Below are 27,932 nucleotides of genomic sequence, written 5' to 3'. Positions count from 1 at the left end.
ATTTTCGGTAGGATATATGGAAAATCGGTAGTTTTAGGGCGGTCATCTGTGATTCGGTAGGCAAATGAAAAATCGGTAGGAATACAGATAAATCGGTATTTCTGGTCACTCTGGTAGCGAGGAGCCAGCACACGCACACACGTGCACTCGCGCTCAGTCGAAGTGTGTAGGGCTGTGCCAAAGTGTCGACGATTCGTCATAGCGCTCGGAGCATTATTTCCAACTTCCTGCTCTGGTCGAAGAGAAAGGCTCATCATCATGAGATAAAACATAAATCCGTGTGCCGTGTGCCGTGTGTGTGTATTTTGCTGCGCTGGAATGGTTCATTGCGTTGAAAGCGTTTAAACGACGGCGCCCTAGCATTGCCACTGGAAGGAACGGTACTGTGTGTGTGCGTGTGCTGTGTGTGGCTGTTTGTGTTCGTTCGTGTGTTTGTGCGTGAATCCCCGTGGAAAAAATAAAATTTCCAGCACAACCCCGAAAGATAAGCAAAGCCCCCGTCGTCGTGGTGAGACAGTTTTTCTTTCTGTGGCGTGCGAATGGTTTTGCCCCTGGAGTGGAGCGTTTCAGTGTAGTGCGAGTGTGTGTGCGTGCCTGTGTGTGTGCACAGAGAGTGTTATTTTCCCCATTCTTCTACTTCCACTTAGCGTGAGACACAACACAAAAGAAGGAAAGCTTTATGTGTCTATCATAGCTGCCGCCCCAGTGAAGGTGCTCCACTCTCGGTGTGATTCTATTGTGTTTTCGTAGTTCATTGTGCACTGGAAGTTCGGGCTCGTTACCAGCGCCATTACCACCGTGTCACCTTCGTTAGGGAGGGCCCCTGCCGTCGTCGTCCCTGTTCGTCCGTTTTCTTTCTAAACCTCTGCCAGCGCTCGCCCCGAGACACACACTCACAAGATGATTAAAAACATTTTCGGCAGCAGACGGGCGAAGGAGTCCGAGCGGAACAAGATCTCCGAGATCGGGCTGCCGACGAACGTGGTGCACGGGATGCACGTCAGCAAAAATCAGCTGACCGGCCATCTGGAGGGCTTGCCGAAACCATGGATCCGCATGATGGACGCGATGATCACGCACGACGAGCAGAGCAAAAATCCGGAGGCAGCCTACCAGGCGGTAAAGTTTTACAGCTACTCGATCAAAAAGAAGGACGCGTCGGAACCGTTCAAGCCGTTCATCACGGAAGATGCGATCCACGAGGAAACGGAATCGATCGACCAGTTTCTCGACCAGAAGAGCACGCACAAAAGCGAAGACTCGCTGGCCGGCAGCAGCGAGGAGAGTGAAGCCGTCCCGCAGGTGCCCCCGCCCCCGCTGCCCAAGAAAAGTATGACCCTGCCGCCGAAACCGCAGCTGAAACCAAAGCCCAAGAACTACACCAGCAAGGTGTACAAAGGCATGGACAATCTGCACCTGATCGACCCGGGCAGCAACAGCGACACGATGATCATTCACAACGTGCCCCACCTGACGCACCAAAGTTCCTACGCGATCTGCACGAACGTGAACAACAACAACAGCCTCGACCAGGAGCCGGAGCTGGCCGATGCCGATTTGATACTGCGACCGAAGGAGAAGCTCGCCCGCCAGCCCAAGAGCGACGAGCAGGTCTATCACGAGCTGAAGAAGATCTGCAACCTGAACGATCCGCTCGAGCGGTACGAGAAGACGGTCGAGGTGGGCAAGGGTGCGTCCGGGGTGGTGTTCATTGCGCTGGATCGCAACACCGGCGCCAAGGTGGCGATCAAAACGATCGACATGAAGAACCAATCGTCCAAGGAGTCGATTCTGAACGAGATCAACGTGCTGAAGGACTTCAATCACAAGAATCTGGTCAACTTCCTCGAGGCGTACTACCTGGAGGACGTCGACCAGCTGTGGGTCATACTCGAGTACATGGACGGCGGTCCGCTGACGGACGTGGTCACCGAGACGGTGATGAAGGATCGCCAGATAGCGGCGGTCTGCCGGGAGGTGCTGCTGGCCGTCAGCTTCCTGCACGCGAAGGGCATCATCCATCGCGACATCAAGTCGGACAACGTGCTGCTCGGCATGGACGGTTCGGTGAAGGTGACCGATTTCGGCTTCTGCGCCAACATCGAGGGCGACGAGAAGCGGCAAACGATGGTCGGCACGCCGTACTGGATGGCGCCGGAGGTGGTGACGCGCAAGCAGTACGGCAAGAAGGTGGACATCTGGTCGCTCGGCATCATGGCGATCGAGATGATCGAGGGCCAGCCGCCGTACCTGAATCAGGCGCCGCTGCGTGCGCTCTACCTGATCGCGGCGAACGGCCGGCCGGACATCAAGAGCTGGGACAAGCTGTCGGACAATCTGAAGGACTTCCTGGACCGCTGCCTGCAGGTGGAGGTCGACATGCGCGCCTCGGCGGACGAGCTGCTGCGGCATCCCTTCCTGCAGGACTGCATGGAGCTGCGCACGCTAACGCCGCTAATTAAGGCCGCCCGAAGGTTGCTGAAGCGGGACAACTAAAGGAAGCGAGCGCCAAGCACGCACACAACGTGCCCGCGTGCCGGTGCGCTGGTTGCAGGTAACAGGAGGAGAAGGATGGGTTGGGTTAGAAAAAAACCGGAGAGGGGGGAACCAAGCAAGTCAAAAGTAGGAACAGTTTTGCCGTATGTGGCTGTGAGATTTAGTGCCTTTTTTAACCCCGCTCGTGTGAGCGAAGCGAGGGAAAAACGAAGACGAACGAATGATTGGGAAACCGGAAAGCAGAACCAGCAAAAGGGGGGGAGGGGAATGATATTGGTGCAAAATTTGGTTTTGGGGGTGTTTGATAAAGCAGACAGAAGGTGGGGCGAGAGCGGGGGAGTATGAAGAGTAAAAACGAACACCCAGCGGCTCAGGGTTGCGCCATAGCAGCGCGCGACCAACAAAATCACACCCCACATAGTCAACGAGCTTAAAGATAAGGAAAAAGTAGAGCTTACACACTCTAGCAATGCGCTGAATCGAGCGCGAGATCGAAGGGGGAACATCGATAGCGGGCAGTGTCAGCGAGGTAGAGAGGCAGGCACTGGAGGATGGCGATAAGCACAAACTGCCGTCGAACGTTAGCGAGGGCTCTGCACGGGGCTCGGGCACTGTGCAACATGGTTGGCGGCAGCATTCGATTCGTGTATTAGCTCACTGGCGGCGACACAGAACAATCAATCATACAACACGCATGACCCTTGCAACCACGCAGTGCATCTAGGGTGAAGGAAGCAGCAGTATTCTAGGCGAGGACTGTAAGCACTCAGGGGCGCAGCACAGGATCATTCTCCATTACATTCCACTATTCCGGGCGAAAAAAGTAAATTCCTTTCCATCGCGTTTTTTGTTCGGTCGTTTGGTGTAGGAGAACTTAATCACTCCAGCTTCATTTAAAGGGAACATTCACTGCCACTTGATAGTTTGTAGTAAGATCGTAAATGTGCATTACACAGCATAGAATGACGTATTTGTGTGCTTTTTGTAGCGGGCCAAGTGGAACAATCCCGCTTTAATAATGGGATGGCATTTTATGTTGCCTTTTTGCGTTCGTGCTCATGAAAGGAAATTATGAAAGGCAGCGACCAAAAGCGAGCCAGCGAGACAGCAAAAGAACATCGCTGTGTCCTTGTCATACTGTTCGTGCGTTTGAGCGCCTGCGGGAAGGGGGAAGCGGTCCGACAGAACGATAATAATGTCGCTTGCGATTAGCCGGAACCGACGGGCTGCTCAAGTCCGTGCCAGTGGGCCGCCGTCGCCGTCGAGGCAAGCAAATGAAATAAAACTTCGTTGTGTCTGGTGCGGGGAAACGCAGCAAACCCATCGCCAGCCCTTCTTGTTCCGTTCCGTTCCGTAACCCCTGGCGGCGAATGTGTCATTGTGGAAGTCTCTCGTACCCCCGTACCAGCTCGTGCGCTCGACGGCCTCGGCAATGATGACGATGGCGAGACGGACTGACTGGTGTTGTGCGGTGGTAGCAGTAGACTCTTCCAGCGGTGTCGATGTCGTCTTCCTGCGCGACCGCGCAAACCCGTATTGGCGTTGAACTCGACTCGGAGTCACCGCTGCAGCGAACCATCTCAAGCGCGCAGCCTGATACGCGTGCGATGATGCTGATGGTATGCATTGATGATGTTGGTGGTGGTTGCGTGCATCATTCATCACTGCTTTGTTGCGTGCAGCAGAACGAGACAGCACGTGCACGTAGACGGCGTTCGCTTGAACGTGCACAGAAAGTGCATTCGATCGTCAGTTGCAAGTGCGCTTTGGGCATCGTGTAGTGTAAGCGAGAGGACAAACCGGGTGCAGTTAGTGCTCTCTGGTGCTGTTGTTTTCTCTGCACAGTACCAGGGCCCAGAGAAGAGTGTGTGTGGCTGGAATTATTCTATTAAAATTTACATCTCATTGAAGAAAATCACGTTTGGGTAGTGCGGAACGGTGCAGGGTTCGGAGATTTTTGCAGTGAGCATTCCACCCCCCTTTTGGGTATTGCCTTTGTCGTGGCGGGGCGCCGCCGGTGCTGTACGAAGCGTTCTTGCCTTGTCCCATTAACACTACGATGCGATTTTGTCGCCAAGAGAAGCTAACAGCTAAGAGCTCTGTCGTTTTAGCAGAGGAAACTTGTGTCTTGTGTTGTGAAACTTGTACGCGTCGTGAAGGCAAAACAAACCTCCTAAATCCGGATGAAGATGGTACGGTTTAGCCTTTTGCGCTACCGTTCATCGCACCCGTGTGGACGTCCTAAACGATCGTATCGTTGCAGACTCGGCTGCAAACGACGACGTATCGTGTCGCCAGCTGGATTGAAATTCTTCCCAAAAACACACACACACAAGAGCAACGCATCCGCAACGAGCATAATGTGCTACTACCCGCTGCCGCCTGGACGGGCAGACACACGACGATATGCCTTATGCCCATGGGTAGACATACATGTGATGAAGAAAACCCGGCGAACCGTAGCAAAAAAAAGAGGAAATTTTTATGCTCGTTTTATGTGCGTTATAAAAATAATTTGCCCCTTCACACAAGTGTTGACTTTAATGGACGTTTTCCCTTCTTAGCCACATACTGCTTACTGCTTGTTTTCTCGCAAGCACGAATGTGAAGATGGAACCTTTTTTACGTATTGGATTTAATATTTGAAACATCATCCGCTCTGGATACTTGAATCCTTTATCAATTGCGTAATTGAACAACAAACTGGCATACTAAACGCCTATCATCTACCGGCGAACCTGATGTTCCATTTAAATCTCACGAAACCACCCGCTCATCTGCATGAGAGTGAGAGTGTCGTGACCGTTTGGAAAAGGTAAGAATAAACCTTCCCGGTTATACCTATGACTCATCGAGAGCGTATCATCTAAAATACCACCATTAAAACCCACCAACTTTCTTCAACATACCAGCGCAACAGCACCGTGTCCACTCAGGGTCCGTGGCAAGAGGGGGTTTGGAGAACCGGCAGGGCCGTCTCGAGACGACGCTTAGCATGGTTCAGCTGTGGTTGTATTTGTGGATGATTCATCCACCGAAAGTCCACCCCTACTATCGAGCTTGTAACACGAACGGTACACATGGGCGTGTGCGATGTCGTCCACCTCAACCCTCTCAAACGAATTAGATCCACAACACTATTCTGCCCCCCCCCCCCCCTCGGTAGCAGCAACAACACACTGATAAAGATGTGCACAATCACGGGTGGAAAGGTGGAAGGTGAGAAATTCAATCTTGCCGTGAGGAGGGCGGTTTTGAGCGATCGGTTTCCCCATCTTCTCGCATTCTTAGAATAGCGCATGTGTTGGTGCTTGTGCTGTAAAGAAATGTAAATACAATGTACCGGGGATGCAATGCCTACCAATGTTCAATTTATGAGTGTGGGTGCTCGGTTCGAATATCGTTTGAACAAGTGGAGGTTAACTGCAGTGGTGGGCCTTGACCGAGAGAACAATCACCGTGCCACTGTTAGGAAAGGAAAAGAAGATCAACTTATGGCTTATTGCTTTTATTTGTATAGAAGTTTTTTTTTCTTCTGGTGAATAAACTGTTCCCTTTTAGGGCCTTTGTTTAGCTTTAAACAAACAAAATTGCGCGCACACTCTATCGTCACCGGCCTAACCGGTCCGATGATGGCAGGTGAAGAGCGATTCTTCTTTTTACACCGCTTGCTAGTACAACACAATTCCATGGCATGCTGATTACATGGTGCGCTTTGAAAAAACAACAAAAAAACGGTGCTTTAATGTTTCACGCCTCGCGGCAGCGATAATCACAGCGATCCGGTGTACGCCAAGCTGACACCACGTGCTGCGGGGAAGAAGCTACTGTAGCTGTGGTGGAGAGTGTGTAAGCACTCGATGTCTATCGAAACGGACGGTTACGGCACCGTATGGCCCTGATGATGATGATGATGGTCGTACCCGACCCATTTCCGTCTCAGGAAACCCTCAAAAAGCAGGCGAGAATCTTTACGGTCGTAGTGTACCCCCGCGTATCTTGGTGATGAGATAAATTAATTTGACCTTATGCTGCTACCTCCACCTCAATGTGTTGGGTTTCCAGTACTCCCTGAAACACCAACAAAGCTCTCCAATCGTACTATTGTAATATCGTACCCGGTTGTGTTTCTTTAGGGAGGTCGCCGTGCGCGATGAAGGAAGTGTCAACCGGGTGTGTAAATCGGGCAGGATGAATTCACACTTCCGGCTTGGCTGAAGTGTTGATCACGCTCGCACGAATAATGCGTTTGTCATTCCCAGTGGGTGGTACGCACAATGCAAGACCCCGTACCGTAAGACCCCCAGCAGTAGGATGGATGGGTAATACATTTATTGGCATGTTTCTTCAATTTCGTAAAACCACCTCTCTTAACCTGACCAAGCGCGCACCGTGTGTCGATTTGTGCGATGCCATTTATCAACCGTTATCAGATAACACAAGTATGCAAGCCCCACAGAGCACAACAGGTTACATACCGTTGCAGCGCATCCCTTCAGGGAGGGAGTGTCTTTTGACAGTGTGTGGGGCGAGGTGCTAACAAATGAACTCTCCATTTCCTTTCGGAAGCACTGCGAGAGGTGTGAGCTACACCTTCCCGCGTATCACAGCAGAGAGAATCACATTACGTTACGGACACTTCCGGTTGCTTCTTATCAATATGGACGGACATGAATTCGCACTCTTAGGAAAGCGATCTGTTGGGCGGTGGTGTGGACGGTGTTTTAATCTGATGCACTGGTGCATCCTATGGCAAGACTCTCTTAGTAGAAGGTGGTAGACCCGTGATGTGCGAACCGTGCGTAGCCTTAATCAATGAAACACAATAATGTTTTAATATTGCCGAAGGGCAGCCATCATTTGGGCTGGCAGTGTGTGAGGTGCTCAAGCAAGGCTTGAGCACATTCCCCGCGGTCAGCGCGCGCAAGTTGATTGCCTTGAACAGTATTTGTGGACGCTGCTGCGGCGGGTGTTGGACCACTTTGCAGGGAAGGGGGTTTCCCGATCGTACACACTCACACCAGCTTGTAAAGCCACACGAGGAAGCCGAAAAACTCCCAACGCCGCAACAATACAGCACGCAACACCATATGTAGCACATGTTTCGCATAAACGCCATCGAAAACCCTCCAGAGAGAACTAACATGAATCGAATTGCTAACGTCTTCCGCGTGCCACCTCCCCCCAAAGTGCCTAGCCACCGCCCGCGTTACATATTAGGCCCTGATAGAGACGTTACGTGCTCTGGCCCCGCCGTACGACACAAGAAAAGCAGCCAGCACCACCCTTCACGCAACTGATACTTGACACTGTACTCAAACACGTGAACTTCTTGCGTCTTTTTTGAATTGTAAAATACGGGAGAGCGTCTGCATCTGCATCGTCCATGTACAGTGTAACACTATCCCAGGCCATATTTAGGGTTTGACGATCGGAAAAGTACCGTCCAGCAGATTGTAGTAGGGGCGGTCCATTTGTTTTGCGTGTGCATTGAGAAGGTCGGTCGGTCAGCAGCCGCCAGAAGGTGGAAAACATTTGGTAAAAGAAGTATTGTTTAGGGGTGCGTGTTTGAATTACTATTACTACATTTTGTACATAGAAGAGGGCCGGAGAGGTATTGATTTCCATTTAATCGAAATGCATCCATCGTGGGCAATAAATCGGCAACGCATGCTGTTGCTGTTTTACTAGTGTAAATAGGTACATAGGCCCCCTGGCAAACAAACCATCACAATCAATCCAGCCCGACCGATAACGTAAGGGTACTCTACCTAAGGCACTTACAGCGAGAAAGCTTGCTTCTTTTTTTAATTCGTATCTGATGGACAAACATTCGCACCAATGCGGTAAATGCTTTTGAATGCTATTTGTTTTTTTTTTTTTAAATATAAAAAGCGCATGTATTTTTATACGTATTACAAGGTTAAGGAAAGTGTGTGTGTGAGTGTAACCAGGTAGGGGGAAGGAGCCACATTACATTACCAAGCGCGCACGTTGCGTCGTGCTGCCAAGCACAACTGCATATGTATCAAGCATTTAGTAGGAATGATGCAGTGATGATCTTAGGGGACATTGAATTACAACATTCTTTTGCAGCATTAGTCGGTGTAAATGAAAGTGCGAAACGAATGACGACGGTGTGATAGGATATTATTCGGTATTAGCTATGGATGTTTTTGAAGTATTTTCCTTCTTTCATTTTTTTCAACGAACGTAACGACCGCAACCATGCACAACCATTCACACACGTAAATAGCATTCGATACTGGACATTTTTGTAGTACTTTTTTGGCAATATTGTTAAACGTTTTATGTATAGAATATAGTTTGTGATAGGACGATGTAGCACGGTTTTTTTTGTTATTACACAGTGTAAAACCATCCGAAAATCCGAATCGCAAGAAGTAGATGTATGTATCACACTGCTGGTAAGGTAAGTTGATCTTCTGATTTCTCTTTTCGTAAAATATAGCTCCAGTTTGAGCTAGAATTTATTTGCCATTACGCTTTAAGCTATCCCTTCACAGCCAAACATCTTCGCGATATTTACCCTCCTTCTTTAGCCTGCCAATCAATGTCTTAATCGCATCCCTGTCCTCTGCTCCTGGTGCTTCGGCAAGGATGTCGATCACGGTTTCCGTTATCTGCGGCAAAAGAACCTTCGAATCGCCGCACACGTACAGAGTCGCGTGTGGATTGTGGATGTTTTCAACAATTTTCGTACCATTTTCCTTCATCTGGCTTTGCACATACTTATGCCGTGCGTTGGGATCGCGTGAAAAAGCTTCATAGCACGCGTCCAACGCGCCCGTTTCCAGATACTCTTCAACTTCAGCCTTGCAGAGGTAGCCACGGTCTCGATAGCGAAATCCCACGATCAATTCGGCTCGACCAAGCGTTTCGCCTCGGGCGCGGGCGTCTGCACGCAGCTGAAGGAAGGACAGATACGGTGACATTCCCGTGCCGGTTCCTACCATTATAATGTTTCGCTTTAGATCGCGCTGCTCGTAGACAAAGGCACTGCTCTGGCGGAAGTAGAAGTGTACCGTCGCTCCTATACCTAACGCTCTTAGGTGCGAGGTGGTAATGCCAGGATTTTCTGCATTGTGCGAGAAGATAAATCGTACCGTTGTTGGGCGGGTCCCTTCGCGGTAAGCATTGGCTATCGAGTAGGGTCGTGGCATGAGCCTTGGAAGGTGCTCTATTAGCAATGCGACCGTTGGACGACAGGACGGCACTAGTTGAAGCAGTGAGATGATTCCTTTTCCCTTCTGAACGGTCTGCTCGTATGCAGCGTTTCCCTCTTTGGAGCATAAAATTTCCAGAAAGCGGCGATCATCGTCGTCCGTAGTGAATGGTGTTAGCGAACGAATCAGAAGCTGCAATGCGATTTCCAATAGTTTTAATGGTTCGCTGAAGTTTAAGGTATTTGCAGCACTACTGCACTTACCTTCTTGGGAACTGCATGCAGATCCAAACACTCCTTCATCAGTCGTCGATAACTGACTACAGCAGGCACAAACGCCGGAACCTTGGCAGCTTTTTTAGTTGTCTTTTTGTCGATGCCTACTTTGCAAACGACATCACCTTTGGGCAGCAGATTCAACCGGGCAAGCAGGAACTCGACGTCGGCATCCGTGTTGTAGGATAAAATTCCTATCGTGTCACCCGGCCAATGTCGATGGCCTGTGTCAGGCGGATAGCTTAATGTTAAATCGTGCACAGTTTTCACATCTTCACCTTCAACAATGGTCGTGAGATTAGAAACACAAGCTTCCACAACATTGCTCGCTCCAAAGGGTTGAGTCACATTCGCCTGCAGGTGAGCTAGCGGCAGTGGGGCATGGTCCTGTGAAACAGATGGAACAGATTGAATAAAGTCCTGGAAATCTGTACGGCTATGGTGAATATTTACTGTATTTTCTTCCAAGACGATGTAACTAGATGGTAGAGCGGGTAGCGTTAACTTTTTTCCCTCAAATTCTAGCAAAACTTCCGTAGACATGGTGCAAGTTTGGAATGGTCGGGCCGATTCACGGCTAGAAAACGTAAACAAAACAAAACCACGTTGCCTGTCAAACCATGACCAGTGTTGCCAGTATGCACCGATCATCCCTTTGCATTACAACACTTTGTAGTATATTTTTGGCGAAAAACTCTTTGAAATAAACCTAATGGTATCTAAAACCCTACACTTAAATCAACTCATAGGGTTTGATAATGTTCTTTACATCGATGAAAATTCGTGCAATAAGGAAATTTGAAAAGGGCAGTGTTGCCAGCACGCGTTATGCGTTGCTGGTAAACTGTCAAAGATGGCAGTCGTCGCTCGCATGCGGTGCAATGTTGTTGATAAACTGCTTTCCCGAGAAGAGCCAACAAGTGGACTCGTTTGCTTGATAAAACTGTTCCAAACAGTCAAAAACTCAATTTGAAGCCGATTACCTCGATTCGTACAGACAAAGCTCCAATATATCTGCTGCAGAATGGGACGATTCGGGCCAACGCATCGTAAAATCCCAGTTCCAAAGCGGCATGGTGTTCGTGATCCGCTTAAACGGCTCGCCGAGAAGGAAGCTTCGTAAGTAAACAACAACGCATTTTGTTAATAAACGATAAATTTACATAGTTTTCGTGTCCATCCCACTTGGCAGCATCAAAGATAAGATAAACAATCCACCGAAGGAGCACGATGTGCAAGAAGTGTCGAACCGTTTCAAGCGATTCATGGCCATGGCCAATGAAGCCAGTCAGCCAAATCAAAAGACCGGCCGTTCAAAGCAAAAGTCAAAACTGCGCATAGGCAGCACGGTAATCGAAAAGCGTCCCCGGGAATCGGAGGAAGCGTTCCTGAACCGTGTCGGAAGGGTGCAGGAGGACCGCGAGGTAGAGGCCCGGATTGGTACCAAATTTGGCGTGGAGGTGGAACACGATGACAAATCCGGTGCAATTCGTGTAGTCAAACGGAAGGGCATCGAGGTGGATGGTATGTTGCAAAAAATAAGCGATGAAAGCTCGGGCAAAACTAGCGCGAAGAAAAGTAAGGCGGCCGATGCTGCCAAAACGCGCAAAGCGCAGATAGCGGAACAGAAGGCACTGAAGAAGCAGAAAGCGCTAGAACGACGGCGAGAGGAGGAAGATCTGCTGCTGAAAGAGTTCCAGTACGAACGGGTACCGTTCGGTGAGGTAGTAAAGGAACCGCCATCACTGCACACGCTACCCCGGCGAGCCACCAGGGAAGGTGCACCACGGGTAAGTAGAGCAATATTCACACGACAAAAGCGGTATCGTTTGAAATTATCGTTGTTTCTCTTGCCTTTTCAGCCTGGAAGCAAAAGTCTGCTGCTTAGCTCATTGCTTGGACAAAAGCAAGCGGAGGAAGAGGAGCCGGTGCTGAAGAAATCGTCCAAAAAGAAGGAAAAAGAAACGAAAGTAGATCTCAAAGGAAAGCGCAAGAAGCTACCGATCGCGGCGAGAATGAAGATTGAACGGGAGCAGCAAAATGTCATAGAAATGTACCGGCAGTTGAAGAAGAAAGTGAAGCAATAAAATAGAGGTACGCCTGAAGCCGACGCTTTCCGACGGTTTTGCTATGCTCAGGTATGTTACTTACTTTGGTATCACATCCAATTCGAATTAACATTTTAAGCGGCAATGGGTAAATGGTTTTGGCAAACAACCCAACATAGACAGACACTAGAACGTCCGAAATCGTTTATTACAAACTAATCAGCGGTTGTCAGTTATAAATATGGGATTTTCTGTTTTTATACATGCAATGACCTTTCTACACACGGGCGTGAACCTATCCGTATCAGTATCGTATCATCGAGTAGTACAGATACTTGCCCGTCTTTCGATACTCCGCCAGCAGATCGGCCGCTTCCGATTTCGGCATCGACTTTACCTTGCTCATGCACGTCACTATCGTGTCCTGAATGCGGGGCAACATGGTGCGTCCCTCTCCGCAGAGGTACAGCTTGGTGGCATCGTCAAGCAGCAGCTCGACCAGCTCCTCCTTCCTATCCTCGATAATGTCCTGCACGTACTTGTACTGGCTGTCCTCGTCCCGGGACGACGCCACATGCAATCGATCCAACACGCCGGCCTGCATGAAACCCTTCAGCTCGTGCTCGTACAGATAGTTGCGGTCCTGGTACCGGCAGCTGGTCAGCAACCAGGCCGAACCCATTTTCGTCTTCCGGGTGGAAGCACCCTTCGCCTGCTTGCGATACTCCAGGAAGCCAATGTACGGCGTAACGCCCGTCCCGGGTCCGATCATGATAATGTTCCGCTCGAGATCCTCCTCGCGATAGTTAAAGACGGGCTTCAGCTGCCGCAGATACATGTACAGATACTTGTCCCACTTGCCCGGATGCAGCAGCTTGCTCTCGAGCATGTGCGTCGTAATACCAACTTGCCCATCGTTCAGCATTGCGAACGCGATGCGAATGTGGTTCTCCCGTCCGTAGCTCGCTATCGAGTACGGGCGGGCCTGGAGCCGTGGCAGATGCTCAATCAGCATCGCTAGCGGAGGTCTACACGTGGCGACGTACTTGAGCACGTGCAGGAAGTTCATTTCGTTCTTCAGAATCAGCTCATTGTACAGGTTAGAACCCTCCTTCGAGGCTAGGATTTCGAGCAGCCGTTTTTCACACTCGTCCGCCGTACAACTGGCCATGGCCTGAAGCAACCCCTTGCGCGGCGTAATTCGAATATCCAAGCACTCCGACAGGAGGCGCCGCGGCGTGACGTACTTCGGCACGTAGTGGGGTAGCTCGGGGTTTTTCTTCTTGACCGGTTTTGCCAGCTTCACTTCGTACGTTTGGTCGGCCGATTCGAGCAGATGCAGCCGGTCCAGCACGTAGTCCACTTCGCTGGCCAGGTTGTAGGTGAGGATGCCGATTGCATCACCGGGGAAATATTCCTCTTCCATATTCTGCAAAAAAAAAAATTCAGACATTTGTTAGAGCGTGTTTTCGATTGACCAAGCACATGTTCAGCTCACCGGTGGAAGCTTTATTGCGACCTCATACACTGTCTTAACGTCGTCCCCTTCGGCCAGGACGCGGTAGTGAAGAATGCTTGTTTTGTACACATTGCTCGACCCGAACGGTTGCCGTGTGGTGCTCTGCAGATGATCCGAAGGCTGCAGACAGACAAACGCAAACACGGAATGATTAGGAAAAAAGGGGTCCGTTACCGTTTTCCTATTGCAAGCTCTTACCACTTGTCCGCTTTCGGTTGGATTTGCTTCGATGAAGGATGCAGGGAGTTTGGTGAGCGTTAGGGGTGTCGCTTTGAACTGCTCCAGAACATTCATGTTCGTGCAGTTTGTGTTGATGGCGGATTGGACTGGAGATTTGGTGACGCTTTCTATTCGAGTCGAGATGGGCCGCTCTCTGCGTATTAGTTTATCGTAGCTATATGTTCGTTCACTTGCGCGGTGTAAATATCAATTGCAGTGGGTTTCATCGGGAAAAAATACACTTTTTTTACACTTTCTTCACTGTAAACCGCCTATGCATAACCAAATCACACAAGGTATACGTCCATTTGTGTCTGAAATTTGAGTTCGGCGTAGTTAAAAACATTCGTTAGACAAAATAATTTAGAGGTAAATCCTTCAAAATACTATTACCATAAGGTCAAATACGTTTTTAAGTAAAGAAAACTGGAAATTAATTAGCAATGCTCGGCCAGGCGAAATACGAGAGTGGCGGACGCGTTGTTTCGGCAGCTTTTTTTTGTAAATAAAGTCAGCGAGTGTTATGTTAACCTTGGTCAAGGTGTACAGAAGGCTGAACGTCAACGTGACAGCGCATTGGAGGGGGTAGGAATCGAATTGAAATGTATCATTCGTACCCCTGCAAATAATTTTGATCTGTATTTTAAAATTGCTGTTGCTGGTGGGAAATGAAAAAATAATCAAAATACCAAATTTGCTGAAATTTAAGCGCGAGTTTTAGCAGTAGAATTAAGTATGTAGATAGTGAATTTGAAAAATATAACTTTGTTCCTTTTTTGCGATAGGGCATTCCGTATTATATTATACCAAATATTTGAATGTTTCGTGAAATAAATAGTTCCAGTATGTTATCTTTTTCAATCATATTTTTATCATTAAATTGCTGATAAATGTCGACTGGTAAAATATGCCATTTTGCTTCTGCAACGTTATTTACTAAGTAAACCATTTCATTCGATTTCGACAGTAGGATTGATGATTATTACGCAAAAGGTAGTAAACGTACGCAAAACCGTTGTCAAGCAATGCCTGACACCAGGCAATAGGCGTTATGCAAAATTAGATGTAAAACTACAGTCTTCTGTACAGTTATTATCAAAAAAGGCGCTTATCGTCATCCAAAACCGCCGAACGTCGGTCATAACTCTGTTTACAATCATTACTGCCACTTTTTAATCTAATGAAGGATAATTGAATTATGTTAACAATACTAATGGCATCCAATGGCTGGAAGCTCCTCGTGGAACTTCATTGCGAACGCGCATCTCCCCTTGTCCGTTATGCACGGCGAGGAGAATAAAAAGAAAATTACGCAAAATTTTATCAAATCAATCAATCAAGCTTCGATTGCACCTCATTCCGGCTGATTGGGCCGCGCCGGATGCTGCTGTATTGGTCGGTGGAGGAGCTATGTTTTGTATCTTTTCCTTTCAAGCATTATACACTCAGCCACACATGATCTTGCTCGTTCGATCTCTACCAACATTTCATCCATAATCCACGATCGATCCGAAGCATAACTCACACACACATGCACACACACGTGAAAAGTGAAAATGAAACCATTTGCCAATTATCTAATTGATCGCCGAAGATGGATTGGATGATTGTTTGTCTCCTCCTGTTTTTTTATTATTATTGTACGATACAATCTCCAAACTTATCCAACCGAAGCATCCATGTGTCGGACAGAGGTTCATGTATATGGAAAATTGTATTAAAATGACCCACCGACAAGTGAAATAGAAAGGTATCGAAAGGGTGCGAAAGAAAATCCGTAACAGAGGGTTATCTACACATCCAAGGGATGGCAGGGGTGGATGTTGCGCTCGGTTTGAGTTGCGCATTTAAGCGATAAGGGCTGGCAAACATCTTCAAACATCCGAATTACCGATGCCACCGCGCCACCGTGTATGATTTCGGATGATACGAAGGGAAGGATGGCATAGCGGGTGTCTTTGTGTTCGAGACTACTACTACTACTCCTGACGTAACGGAACAGGGTAACTACTGCTGCTCAGTAATGGTCAACGTCAGCGGTCCAACGCCCTCGGTCCGATGGTTAGATGCAGATTCATTCGAAAGGGCTTACACGCGCCACAGGTCAACCGGGAAAACTTTCAACCAATGTTCCGTGTCGATCTTTCTGAGAGATGACGTATTGATCTTTCTAATTAACTGATGATTTTGGGCTCTAGGCTGTACGCTGTTGTGTACTTGTTGATGCAATCGCCCTGAACGAGAAGATCCTGTACGAGATCTGAAAGATCTTAATGCTTTAATTTGTGGTTTAAATTCCCATAACTAAGAAAGCTTCATATAGAGGATCGAATCCAAATTTCCTTCCCGGTTTAGACATACCCGGTATCTTCCACTGATACATCCAACCCCTGAATGTGTGCTATTCCAGTGCGAAAAAAATTACTAAGCATGTGCTACGCACTGCTAAACCCATTTGGTGCTACTACTTCCCATTTGGTTGTGCAATCGAGCTGTTGGCCGTCGTCGTTCGCGGCTAGATGTGTGTTATTTTCGTACCACACCAAGAACCAACCCACGCATTAGACGCAACCGAAAGGCAGCGGCAAAATAATTGCATCAAATAAATAACCCGGCGAAACACGCACCGAATAAGTGAAGTGAAGTTTTTGGCATAATTTGGCCAGCGGCAGGAAATGTCTATGCATCTATGCTGCTGAGGAAGTAATGGACCGTGGCTTACAATGTGATGGGGCCTGGAATTATTCTTTGCCCCCCTTCAATTCAACCTTCAGCATAGTGGAGGGTTTTTGTCGGATGGTTAATTTAATTAATGTTACACCCTTATTTAACACAACGCCACAACGTGCGTGAGCTTATAAAACGTGTAGAGAGCATATTTTAAAGCAATCACTTTCATTTCCCCCCATAAGCTGTGTTGTTTACACCGCGTTATGATTGGAACCATACAATGCATTTATTATCGGTGTATGTTTATCTAAAAAAAGACATGTGTATCTTTGAGGTTTGTGATACAAGACAGAGAGTTGGCAATTCAATTTTGCGAAGCCGTTTGGTTGTACGATGCGCGATCATTATCGTCACCTTCTTACCTGGGGCTGGATGACGTAGTGCGAAAATGTGAATCAAAAACCGAAAATTATGAATTGTTTTGATGAGTGAAAACACACTCACATAAGCCTTTTAGTGTGCCTTTTAGAGAAAGAAATGAATAATTTATACGTTATCGTTGAACGTGACTTTCTTCGCAAAGCAAATGTTCAAGGCCATCAGAGCCTCAAAGTGGAACAGGGTGGGCAATTAATATTAGAGATTTATAGTGGCTCTAGTGGCTTCTTCGGCAATGCAAGCATATATGTTATCCGATTCTTCTGTTTGGCGTAACGTCCCCTACTTATTCAGTATCACCCAGTCGGATAGTCAGCCCTTGCTACGGGGGGACGGTCCATTCTAGGTTCTTAAACCCATGATTGTAATCAGATTACCAAGTTCTGTTTATTCGGACCCTCTTTGCGCTATGTGCCACTTAGTTTCCCTACATCAGGATAGGGAAGGCAGTCCAGTAAATGTAAGGATCGTCCTATCCTTTTCCATGAAACTAATACATCAGAAAGCAAGTCCATGATCTTAAATGCTGTGTCTTGATCTTTACTTGTGCCATTAGCCAGAGCCATGATCTGTTAGTATCTCATGGATTAAGATGATCGTATCCCTTCATCCATCCAGGAAAGAAATCAGCTAAATTTGCTGTCTTGATGCTTGACGATTGTAATTCGGCACGTACTTTTGATCGCATGGTTGATCAACACAAATAAATAGCCATTTTTGCTAGTTACTTCTTGCCGCCTTGCATCACATTGCAATTTCGCTTCCAGAATTGCAAGTAACTCCGAATCGTTGCTTTGAAATAGTAGCAACGATTGCTCCAATTTCATTCCTATATCATAAGAATTGGGTCAGCAACGAAAGAGAACGTGATACAATTTCCTGATCCAAGATCACTATCATACTCGTTGTGTACGTGATAAGATCCCCAAGGGAGATCCAACCAACCGCCAGAGTGCTGCGACGGATACACCGATAGTCTCCAATACGGTCTCTCTATTAACGCCGTGGTGGCGTTGAAGTAAGCATAATTGCAATGCTGCGCCGTGATCATAACAATCGGACAGCTCCTAAGTATGCCAGAAAGTACACAACATTTTGGGCAAATGTTACGAAACGCCTCTCCGCCCCATCATCATCATTATCACCAGCATCCCCGGCAGAGTAATCATTAATCAAGTACTACTTCCCCTGAGATAAGCATTTATCGCGCGCGTATTATTGCACTACACCCTGCCGGGGGTAATGTGTTGTTTGCTTCCTCCCTTTATGTCCGAATGGTGTGCACCGGTTTGAAGTATGGACAGTGGAACTGTTCAAATGGGTGGCGCTTACGAGGCCCCGTACGGTGTAACGAACGCTTAAGAGATTTAGGGAATTAGGAATCGAATTGAAGTCAATCACACGCGCCACACACACACGCTATCAGTGTGGAATGGGGGGAACAAAAAACGTCCGTACATGTTTTCATGCACCAGTAGTGAACGGTGACCAGCCGGAGGGCGGCACCGTTAGCGGCTCTGGCGCGACAATGCGCGCCGTACGGATGCGCCACACGCCGCGGATTGCGCAATAGGATAAGCAGCAGCAACAGCAGCCCTCATGTAATCATGTGCATCCCTTTGGCGCTAGTTTTCCGGCTGGACGGGGAAACGTTTGTTTGGTTGGTTTCTTTTTGTAGCTGCTGCTGCTGCTGCTGCTGCTTGTTTGGTTTTCGCTTTTTTCGCACCTCGTTTGGTTAGGCACTCCGTTTGCTGGAGCTTCACCGATAAGATTAGCAAAGGTACGATCATCTCGACCATAATGTCCGAGCGTTATTTTCTTATGATTGAAGATGCCGGAACCGTTTGCTTTTTCTCTCTTTTATGGCTGGGGCAGAAGTACGCGGTGAGTGGTCCTCTTACAGAGGGCTTCAGTGTGTGTGAGTGCAAAATTTAACGATCAAACGAAACCGGGCGTTTGTTTGGAAAATGGGCTTCCTTTTGGGATGAATTTCACGCGTTTTTTAGGGGAAACGGGCATTTAAGTGAAGTTATCTTATCGAGAGGATGCAGTGCCGTGCGTATGGGTGCAGTCGAAACAATCGAACCAAACTCTCTGCACGTACACAGCTAGATGGCGATCGCGATCGTATGAAGCAAAACAAACAAAACGTACGGTGCTCGTGGACCCTCGAAGTCTACGCCCGGCAGCTTCAAACCAAACCCAGCAACGAATGCACAAAACAATCGAAAACAACAAAAAAAACAAAAAAAACCCTTTTTTCGCGGTTTTATGACGCCTCTGCGGAAATGGTTTGGGATGGGGTCGGCACACGCGGACTAAGGAAGTTCAAGTTTTGCCGGGCGCACACTTACCCGGTCAAATTTTGAATCGCAATGTCCGCTCGTCGCTCTTTGTCGCAGTCCGGAACGGCTTAAAAGTCGGGATGCTCCTATCTTCTGGCACTTTGTTTTTTTTTCTTTCTTGGGCTTTCTTGGTCAAATTGTGGTTTGTGTGATTATCAATGTACTTGAAGAACTGTGATCGCACACTAGGCGATCATTTGCATGCGTTCGGCACGGTGAGGATCGTGTGGGACATATAGCCAACACCTTGGGGGGGATTTAAAGAAATAGCTATTACGGTACAGGTGTCCCCCGAGTTACGACTGTATTTGGGACCAAAAAAATGTCCCAAAGCAAGGTGTAAGTCGAAATAGTCGTACGTCGAATATCTGTGAACATAAAGTTTATAACCAAAATTGTAGAGTAGGAATCAATGAAATCTAGTATTTTATTTCAAATAATGTGCGATAATTTGTAAACGGCTTTTGGGGTAAAATTTATACGATATAGATATTCAAGACTGGGGAATTGTGAAATCTGTGGAAATGTGTTTGTAACGGTTATCAGCACAGAAATTCAAAAAATATATCAATTTCATTTCAATGACAACTTTACACTGTCAAAATCAAAATCGTCGTAACTGCGAATCGTCGTAACTCGAGGGGGTCGTAATTCGGGGGACGCCTGTATATACATTTGAGGATGAGTATAACTTAGGAGTATTAAACCTGAATGGTTAATTCAATCGAAGAAATCGAATGATCGCTTGACACTCCAAAATGATCTTAATGTTCGCGCAACTATGAGCACAACCGCAATTTTCATATATTTCAACATGATTTTAAGTTAACTCATTCAGCGCAGTTCAGTTTCAACCATGAATATATATTGATTTGTTCGGTCTGTGAAGATGTTGTTGAAAGGTATGCTCTTGAGTGTTAAGGACACTCTGGACGATTCGTGAAGATATCATGACTGTGGTGTAGCGTACAACATAATTAATCTTTAAAGGTAGATCCATCCTCTACGAAGGGAGCAATCCTCCGATTTCATTGCAATCTACAGTTACGATGTAAGGGTATTTGCCTGAGAAAAGCTATATATTTCCTTTAGTAATTCGACGGACGATAATTACATCAATTTAGCAGCGGCTAAGGAACACTTCAGCAGGGATTATATTCTCGTATGAAAATCTTTTTTTTTAACAATAATTATGCACCCCAAACACTTCCACTTCCACGACCACCCAACCCCCCATAGTGCTGCTGGACGGTGGTGGAGTCATCGCTTTCGTTTTTTTCGGCAGCACGTGCCGCTCGGTGTGTGCCGAAGTGGTCACCCCACCCGGCCGGTGAAAGGAACTGCACGAACGGACAAACCAACGAACGGGAAAAACTATCAACCAGACGAGGAGAGAAGGGGGGGTTAGGTTGCAAACTGTACTGGTTGGTGCGTGTGTGCTTTTGTGCGGGGAAAAGCCGAAGCAAAGCGAACGAGAAGCAACCGGCAAGCACTGTGTAGTAGTTGCCAGCAGTGTGCCATTTCATTTCATCTCCCGTTTTTCACCTCCAATCCAATGCGTAGTAAGCCTTGCGGAACCTTAGTAGAGAGAGGGAGAGAGTGGTGGTGGTGGTGGTGGAAAACGATCGAAGCAAAACAAAACCCGATGAGCGAAACCGGGCGAAGACAGCAGCGCACAGCTTGCTGTGGTTTGGAATTTTTTTTGTCTCGTCCTACTGCTGCTGCCGTTTTTTTTATCTTTTTCGCACGTCCAAGACGAACCGAAACGGGAGGAAGGCTTGTGCCGTTGGTTTGTGGGTGCATCTATAAAAATGCGCCCGATCGAAGTCGGAAGGCAGCATTAGCGATTTGTCGGTTCGATTGATAGGACGGTGTGGTGTGGTCAAGTACATCTCTCGGGTTGGTGCGTTTGCAGTTCGTTTGCAGTTTGCAGCTCGATGCCATTTGGTGCAGTTTGGTTGTTTCTTTAACGCGTGTTTTGTTTGCAATTCGCTCACTATATTATTGCTGTGCAGTTCGCTCGTTGCTCATAATTAACGCCGGAAGTGGTACTACTACTACTGTGGGGTGGTTTGTGATCGATACAGATACGGAGAAAAGTGAACGAACGCGATTTGTTGTGCTGTTGTGTTTCGGTGCTGTTTGAACAACGTTTTCCGGAGTAATTACATTTGTGGTATGTAGAGTTTAGTGTAAATCATGTTTTCGATTCATAATTGGAATAGTAGGGACGTTTTCTGTTGTAAAAAATATTTAAAATTTAATATAACTTCCCCCGTCGAGTCGGAGGCAATTTTACGTCTTCTTAGAAAATTCTAGTTTTAGCTGTTACTCGATGAAACAAGTTCAATTAAAGTGCTTTATGGTAATATTTTATTTGTATACAAGTTTTAAGTATTGGAATCATTCAATCAACAATGCCTTAAGCTTGATAATTTGAATGTGGAATGAAAGGGTACAATTTGGTATCGAAATTAAAAAAAAGGGTGGTTCTTAATTATCACCTCTAATTAATGTATGAAATCATGTAAAATGATCATTTACGACTAAAGTAAAATTCGTTTTGTTTATTTGCTAACTTTATCCATTTTGTTGGTACAATACAACAATCAACAAAAATGGAATACATTGAAAACCGTTTGTTAGGGAAGAAGAGATTGTTTTCAAATGGCAAATTTGTAACCCAAAATGCATTGCCACAAAGCAACGATCCACAATGCCGCAATTAGTTCTTCCATTTTGGCTGTATTGCGCGTGTGTTAAATCAGCTTAATTGAGCACATTTTAAGTATTCAATTTAAAAAAAGAAACGCTTCCTCCTTCCTCGTTCACAATAGATGTGAATAAAAACAAAAAGAAAAAATAATAATTTCTCAGTAACAGCTGTGTGTTAGCATGATCAGCTTTCATGCGATCGTTCCGGCTCTTTCCGGCTGTTTCGCACCACCCAAAAGGTGCGTTTTGTAACATAGTAATAACGGACCATTTTAGGGGAGATGAATCATCATACATCGATCATCGGGTCGATCAACATTACTGGATCCTCTTCCCCTCCCCGATGGAGATGGTAGCGATCGGTGGTCGGTGATCGGCGGGGAGTGTTGTTGTGTAACAGTTTCGCTGCAAAACCAACTAAACTCTCTTTCTGTTTCTCCTTCCCCACCTTGCATCTAGTTTTTGCTTGTTGTTGTACCACCGGAACATGCATCAATCGCCAAAAAACAAAACACTGGCCGGCTTTTCACCGGTCACTAACGCTTTTCAACGCATTTCATGGCACGTCATAAATATCGGAATCGGTAGCAAAGAAAGCAAGGCGAAGCAGAAAAAAACTCATCGCAAAACGCAAGCCTGAGGAACTGAATTGGCACACACAAAAAAAAACCTTTGCCATTTGCGCTAAGGTAGTTAGTGGGGAAACGGCCGGAATTTGGCGCCCACACCGGTGACTTCCGACCGCTTTCCGGGGGTGCCGAAAAAAAAAACAAAATTAAACAGTTCATCGGGTGGGCAAAGAAGCAGAAGGAGGGCTGTGCAATGTACATAGGTGAAAGTGCGAAAGTCCATTACACTCCGGACACTTGTTCCGGTGGCTCCTCTTCATAGGGACTTAACAATCATCTCTAACAACGGCCAAACGGCCATGCACTGATTGGCATGAGCTGTTTGCTAAGTTTTTTTTTTTGCCTTTAAAAGATGGTTTTGAAAGGTTCGTCGTTTGTTCGTTTTTAAATGACAAACAATGTGTTGCACTTGTTTCATGGCACTTTACAGGGTTTTTCCTGGAGTTCTCATAGCTGTGGGACACTTTATTGACTCTTTCTTCCATGAAATTAACTGTAATTGGAATTGGACCCTGTAGCACTCTTGTTGGACAAATCCAATAGTAATTTCCAATGCTCCTGTCCAAACCATAGAGACCAATTTCAATCATATGAGCTGCAATTCCTATACGAAAGATTCAAGGAAGTGTCCCACAACTATGAGCATACCTGGGAAACTCTGTAATGCGCTTGAAATAGCTAAAAAGTGCAATTCAAACGATCATTGGACAAGCGTATTAGTTAGTCGTTTTAAAATCACCGGAAAGGTGTGTTGTAAGACGAACAAAAGCCGCCTCATACCAACTAACTGACGTCAAACTGTAACGCCTAATTTCTCCCGGTTCAACACCTTGTTGTAGCTTGTTTCGTGATGCTGGCCGTTTTTTTTTTGTTTTTTTTCGCAAAGATTTCCTTTTTCATGTCCCCCACTCCGTCCTACCGAATTGTCCGGATTGTCCAGGGCTACCCCATTTTTGGGCCGTCTGGACGCTGGTGGTAAATCAATCAAAGCTAATCGAACCAGTTCCACCCGATCGCCATACAGGCTCCGTATCGATCGATAATAATGATATAATGTGTATTGTAACAATACTGTTGTTTTTTTGTTGCTTCTTTGGTCTTTTGATGTTTTATTACACTTTTCATTATGCAACCCTGGTCAAGAGCGCGTTTTTGGTGGTGTGGCGAGGTTTTGGGTGCAGTACTACACACGATCGGTGTTAAATTGATTCGATTTCACGGCCCACTACGATCGATTATGCGGACGATTTAGTAGTAAAGCGGTTGGTCCGTAGGGTTTATTATGGCTGTAGGGAATAGGAAGCGAGGAACGCGCTTCTTCAGTGGTTTGCACTCCACTTGTTGTGTTGGCGTTTGTCTCTTTGTGAGGACAAATAAAAGCCAAAACAGCAAACAATATGCTTTCCACTACGCGGGAAAGTGTACACGATAGACACGATACAGGGGGAGCTTTCGATCTTTACCTTGCCACGTTGGGCACGTGTGATAAGTAACGGTAGAGCTTTAGTTTTTGCAATTACGGGTGAAAATCAGATTTATTGTTGCTCTGTTTCTCTCTCTCTCTCTCTCTCTCTCTTTCTCTCTCTCTCTCTCTCTTCTGTTTCAACACTAGTTGAGGTTTGGAATTGATCGTATGGTTTAAGCGTGTTTGTGCAATTGAGGGCTTTAGTGTTCTACAATGATCGTTCAAATTACTTTTAACAGCAGTGTTTAAAGGCAATGATTTAATTTAGAGCCGATTTAGGCATTCCAAACAGTGTCAGTGGAAAAGGCAAAGATTACAGGGGTTTCCAAGTATTCTCATAGCTGCGGGACACTTTGCTGGCTCCTTCTTAATCTAATGTGAACATAGTCTAATAGGATTAGCACCCTTGTTTGACAATTCCAATAGGAGTCCGATTTCCTTCGTATGAAGTTCACTTCCTATAAGAAAAAGTCAAGGAAGTGTCCCACAACTATGGAAACCCCTGGAAAACCCAGTAATCGTAGCAATTCAACTTAAATTGGTTTCTCTTTATGCAATTATTAATTTAGTAGCTTTAATTCATTTATTTCCTCAAAGTTTAAGCCAACGTCCGGCACAGTGACACGGTGGACTGTCCCTGAAAACAAATACTGGTGTAATCATATTCATGTTTCTAAAAAAATAACCCATCAATCAATCATGATCTTACTCATGTAATTGTAGCTATTAAATTATTCGCAAAATCGTGCCATAATTCCTTCCCTCCCGAAATACCCATCCCCCTTTCTCCGCAAATCGTACACGAAAAAGCAAAAGTAACACCATTGCGCAACTTTCCGGACATGCATAAACGAACAGTCACACACACACGCGTACACGAACCACATTTTCGCCACCACCGTCGAGTAACGAGTTCCGTTTTCGGTTTGCATTTCACTTGCAGCTTCCGCAGAGACCGTAGCGTCGCGACTCCTAACGCCATGAAGTCCGTTAACGTCGCCCTCGCCGTTGGATTGGTGGTTTGCCTGATCGCTATCGGTACGGTATAGAGAATTCCGTGTGCATGCACACTCACACACATAAACAAAATCGCATTTGCATTTGCTTAATTTCCGCCATGTTTTTGTTTTTCTCTCTCCTCCTCGCCGCGGGTAGATGGCATCGCGGCCCGTTCGACCGTCGACCGCAAGAAGGACTACGACTACGAGTACGAATCGGGCCTCTCGGGTGGTGGTGGCGGCGGCAGCAGCAGCAGCGGTAGCCACCTGTACGGTGGCAGCAGCTACTCACCGAAATCGGGCTACAGTGCCGGCAGTGGGCTCCGCTCGATCGCCCAGGGTTCCGCCGATCAGGCCAACTCCGCCGTCGCTAACCAGCATGCCGCAGCCAAGCAGGCTGCGTACGTGGCGCAGAACACGCTCGCCCAGGCGGCTTCCCAGGCGGCCGCCACGGCCCAGGCCGCCCTCGCCGGGAAGCACGTGCTGCTGCAGGGGCTGGAGCAGCAAAGCCTCGAGGCGCATCAGGCGCTCGATGCCGAGATCCAGCAGCTCCAGCAAGCGAAACGATCGGCCAAGGCGGCCCAGCACGCAGCCCAGCAGGCGCTCAACCACGTGCAGGTGCTCCAGTCCGCCCTGAACAATGCGCAGGTGGCGGCGGAACACGCACAGCAGAGCGCTAGCGAGGCGGCGGCCGAACTCGCCTCCCAAACGCAGATGGTCGGTACGGCCAAGCAGCGCGTCGAGGCGCTGGAGGAGCAGCTGAATGCGGCCCGCGTCGACTTTGAGGCAACGCAGGAGGCGGCCCACAAGGCGGCCGCGTCGGCCCAGGAAGCGCAGAACAATGCGGCGGAAGCGGCAGCCCACGCCGCCATCCCGCTCGTGCACGTGGCCCAATCGATCGATCACGGCAGCAGCCACACGCTGCAGGCCAAGATCGGTAAGGCCGGTCCGAGCACGAAATCGTTTGGCAAGCAGCACCAGCAGCAGCAACACGAGCTTGCCTCGTCGGAGGATGAGATTAACAGTGGGGAGATTGAGGTGGCGGCCAACCACAACTATGGCGACTTTCAACCGTCCCAGCAGACGTTCAACTTTGCCGGATACTGAGCATGATCTTCCTGCCACGCTCCTCCACATGCCCCCGTCTCCCATGCCCGCCGCCAACCTCGTACAGCAAAGATCTATGTTTTAATAGAGCCCAACAGCAGCAGCAGCAGAAGAAGAAGAAGAAGCGACAAAACATACACACAGCATAGGACAACACAAGGAGGGGAAAGAATGCGTACGACGTGTATTACGAAGAAGTAGCAGCAGTGTCCAAGATCAGTGTCAATGTGCGAGCGCCCGCGCGCTGAAAGTGAAATCACATTCGAAGAGGGTGGGGGGGACAACAACCGGAAACGGATGCCGTAATCCCGGAAGGTTTGAGCTTTCACGGTCTCTTACTCGTTCGCACTGTCCTCGTGATCGTGTGTGCTGGCCCAAAAGCCGGTTTGGTAAGTTTTTCCCGCCTCTTCACTCTCGATCGTTGCTGGTGGAGCTGCTGCTGCTGCTGCTATCGATATTGTCCACAAGCCTGCGCAAGCTTCCCGGTGGACAATGTGGACACTCCCGGACAGAAGATGCGATCGCAAATTTTGTATTTATTTATGTAACTATATCTATAGCGGAACCGAGAGATAGAGAGAGAGAGAGAAAGGCGCCGTTGCAGAGACGCGTAACAGAATTAGTAGAATGTATATTGGTTGTGTTTTTTTTCTTCTTCTCTCCCTTCATTCCAATTTCCATTTCGTTCGCACTGTTATCATCATTACCATTCATTATTACTACTAGTACTTCTACTACTACAACTACTACTACTACTTTTGTTGTTATTGTTTTGTGTTTCCTGTTTTCTCTACAAATTAAGATGATTGTGAAACGATTTAGTGAAATAAATGAATGAGCTAAGTAAACAACAACTCAAATCCGGCTTGAAACGATCGTTTTAGATGACGATTTATTCACCATTTTGTCCTGCCACCATGAGGCATTTTGCTGCACCAATCGCACGAAGGAAGTGTTATCAATTGTTCAACCTCTCCAATGCAACCACCGTGTGAAAGAAAGAGAAAACACTAAACATGGCTTCCTTAGATACTAATGAATGTCCGCCATGTTCCCTTTTTGGCACGGGCGCCATTGCGGTAGGAAGTTTCATATTCGACCAATCGGCGCGCGTGCGAGAGTGAGTGAGAGAGAGAGAGTAAACGATGGTAGAGCAAAATGGGAGGTTACTACTAGACGGCTACCTCCTCATCGGGATGTTCTCCTGGTATTACTTTTGGGGGTTTCCAGCGCGTTTCAGAGCGAGAGGATCGCTTTCGCCCACACACACACGCACACTTGTACATGTATGAGTGAGAGAATGAGATATCCCGATGTAGTGCGCAAGTATCCTCCTATTGCGGATGCTCTCCTGTTACTTCAACAGTATTGCAGCTGGTAAATTTCGGGTTCCGATCGTGCGAGAAAGAGAGCACACATACACATACACTAAAATGGCTTAAGGTATCCTCCTACTGCGGATGCGCTCCTGTTACTTCAACAGCACTACAGCTGGTAAATTTCGGGTTCCGATCGTGCGAGAAAGAGAGCGCACACACACATACACAACTAAAATGGCTACTTGCCGCCAAATGTGTCCTCCTCGTGCGGATGCTCTCCTGTTACTTTAAATCGAGCAGCTCCTCCCGTTTGTCGCCTTCTGCCAGAGAGAGAGAGAGATAAAATACGTTGTCGGTGCAGCTGTACCCGTGTACTGGTGATTGTTCCTCTTCGCTGTCTGCTCTCCTGGTTGAACGTAGCGAGCCACTCTGTGGTACTCTACAGGGTGGTTTTGCCACGTCGACGGTGTCACCATAGCAACGAGTAGAGGAACCAAACGGC

General features: G+C 47.4%; 5 protein-coding genes across 6 annotated transcripts; 3 read left to right on the top strand and 2 right to left on the bottom strand.

Annotated features, from left to right (window-relative positions):
• The first annotated feature begins 162 nt into the window (after positions 1-162).
• On the top strand, positions 163-8,841 carry LOC120906291 (serine/threonine-protein kinase PAK 1). The gene has a single exon (XM_040317847.1). The coding sequence runs from the start codon at positions 901-903 to the stop codon at positions 2,494-2,496; it is 1,596 nt and encodes a 531-aa protein (XP_040173781.1). The 5' UTR covers positions 163-900; the 3' UTR covers positions 2,497-8,841.
• LOC120906299 (methionine synthase reductase-like) lies at positions 8,695-10,559 on the bottom strand. Its single transcript, XM_040317859.1, has 3 exons — positions 10,412-10,559; positions 9,947-10,345; positions 8,695-9,875 (listed from the first exon to the last, which is right to left on the bottom strand). Exons 1-3 carry the CDS (start codon positions 10,499-10,501, stop codon positions 9,018-9,020), a joined length of 1,347 nt encoding a protein of 448 aa, XP_040173793.1. The 5' UTR covers positions 10,502-10,559; the 3' UTR covers positions 8,695-9,017.
• A 249-nt stretch (positions 10,560-10,808) lies between these two features.
• LOC120894672 (coiled-coil domain-containing protein 137) lies at positions 10,809-12,121 on the top strand. Its single transcript, XM_040297410.1, has 3 exons — positions 10,809-11,077; positions 11,151-11,748; positions 11,821-12,121. The coding sequence occupies exons 1-3, from the start codon at positions 10,983-10,985 to the stop codon at positions 12,043-12,045; spliced, it is 918 nt and encodes a 305-aa protein (XP_040153344.1). The 5' UTR covers positions 10,809-10,982; the 3' UTR covers positions 12,046-12,121.
• On the top strand, positions 11,988-26,739 carry LOC120894670. Of its 2 annotated transcripts, none has more exons than XM_040297408.1 (3): positions 11,988-12,096; positions 24,950-25,044; positions 25,162-26,739. In XM_040297408.1, exons 1-3 carry the CDS (start codon positions 12,089-12,091, stop codon positions 26,109-26,111), a joined length of 1,053 nt encoding a protein of 350 aa, XP_040153342.1. In that variant the 5' UTR covers positions 11,988-12,088; the 3' UTR covers positions 26,112-26,739. The 2 variants fall into 2 exon arrangements, with proteins under 2 accessions (XP_040153342.1, XP_040153343.1); XM_040297409.1 differs by lacking the exon at positions 11,988-12,096 and adding an exon at positions 20,820-21,373.
• Positions 12,194-14,226, bottom strand: LOC120894669 (methionine synthase reductase). Its single transcript, XM_040297407.1, has 4 exons — positions 14,138-14,226; positions 13,724-14,058; positions 13,505-13,645; positions 12,194-13,435 (listed from the first exon to the last, which is right to left on the bottom strand). Exons 2-4 carry the CDS (start codon positions 13,817-13,819, stop codon positions 12,311-12,313), a joined length of 1,362 nt encoding a protein of 453 aa, XP_040153341.1. The 5' UTR covers positions 13,820-14,058; positions 14,138-14,226; the 3' UTR covers positions 12,194-12,310.
• Positions 26,740-27,932: the final 1,193 nt, after the last annotated feature.

Source organism: Anopheles arabiensis, chromosome 2, assembly GCF_016920715.1.
Source record: "Anopheles arabiensis isolate DONGOLA chromosome 2, AaraD3, whole genome shotgun sequence".
NCBI lineage: Eukaryota > Metazoa > Arthropoda > Insecta > Diptera > Culicidae > Anopheles > Anopheles arabiensis.
Note: the sequence above shows the minus strand (reverse complement) of the source record. Positions and strands in the feature narration are given on the sequence as shown.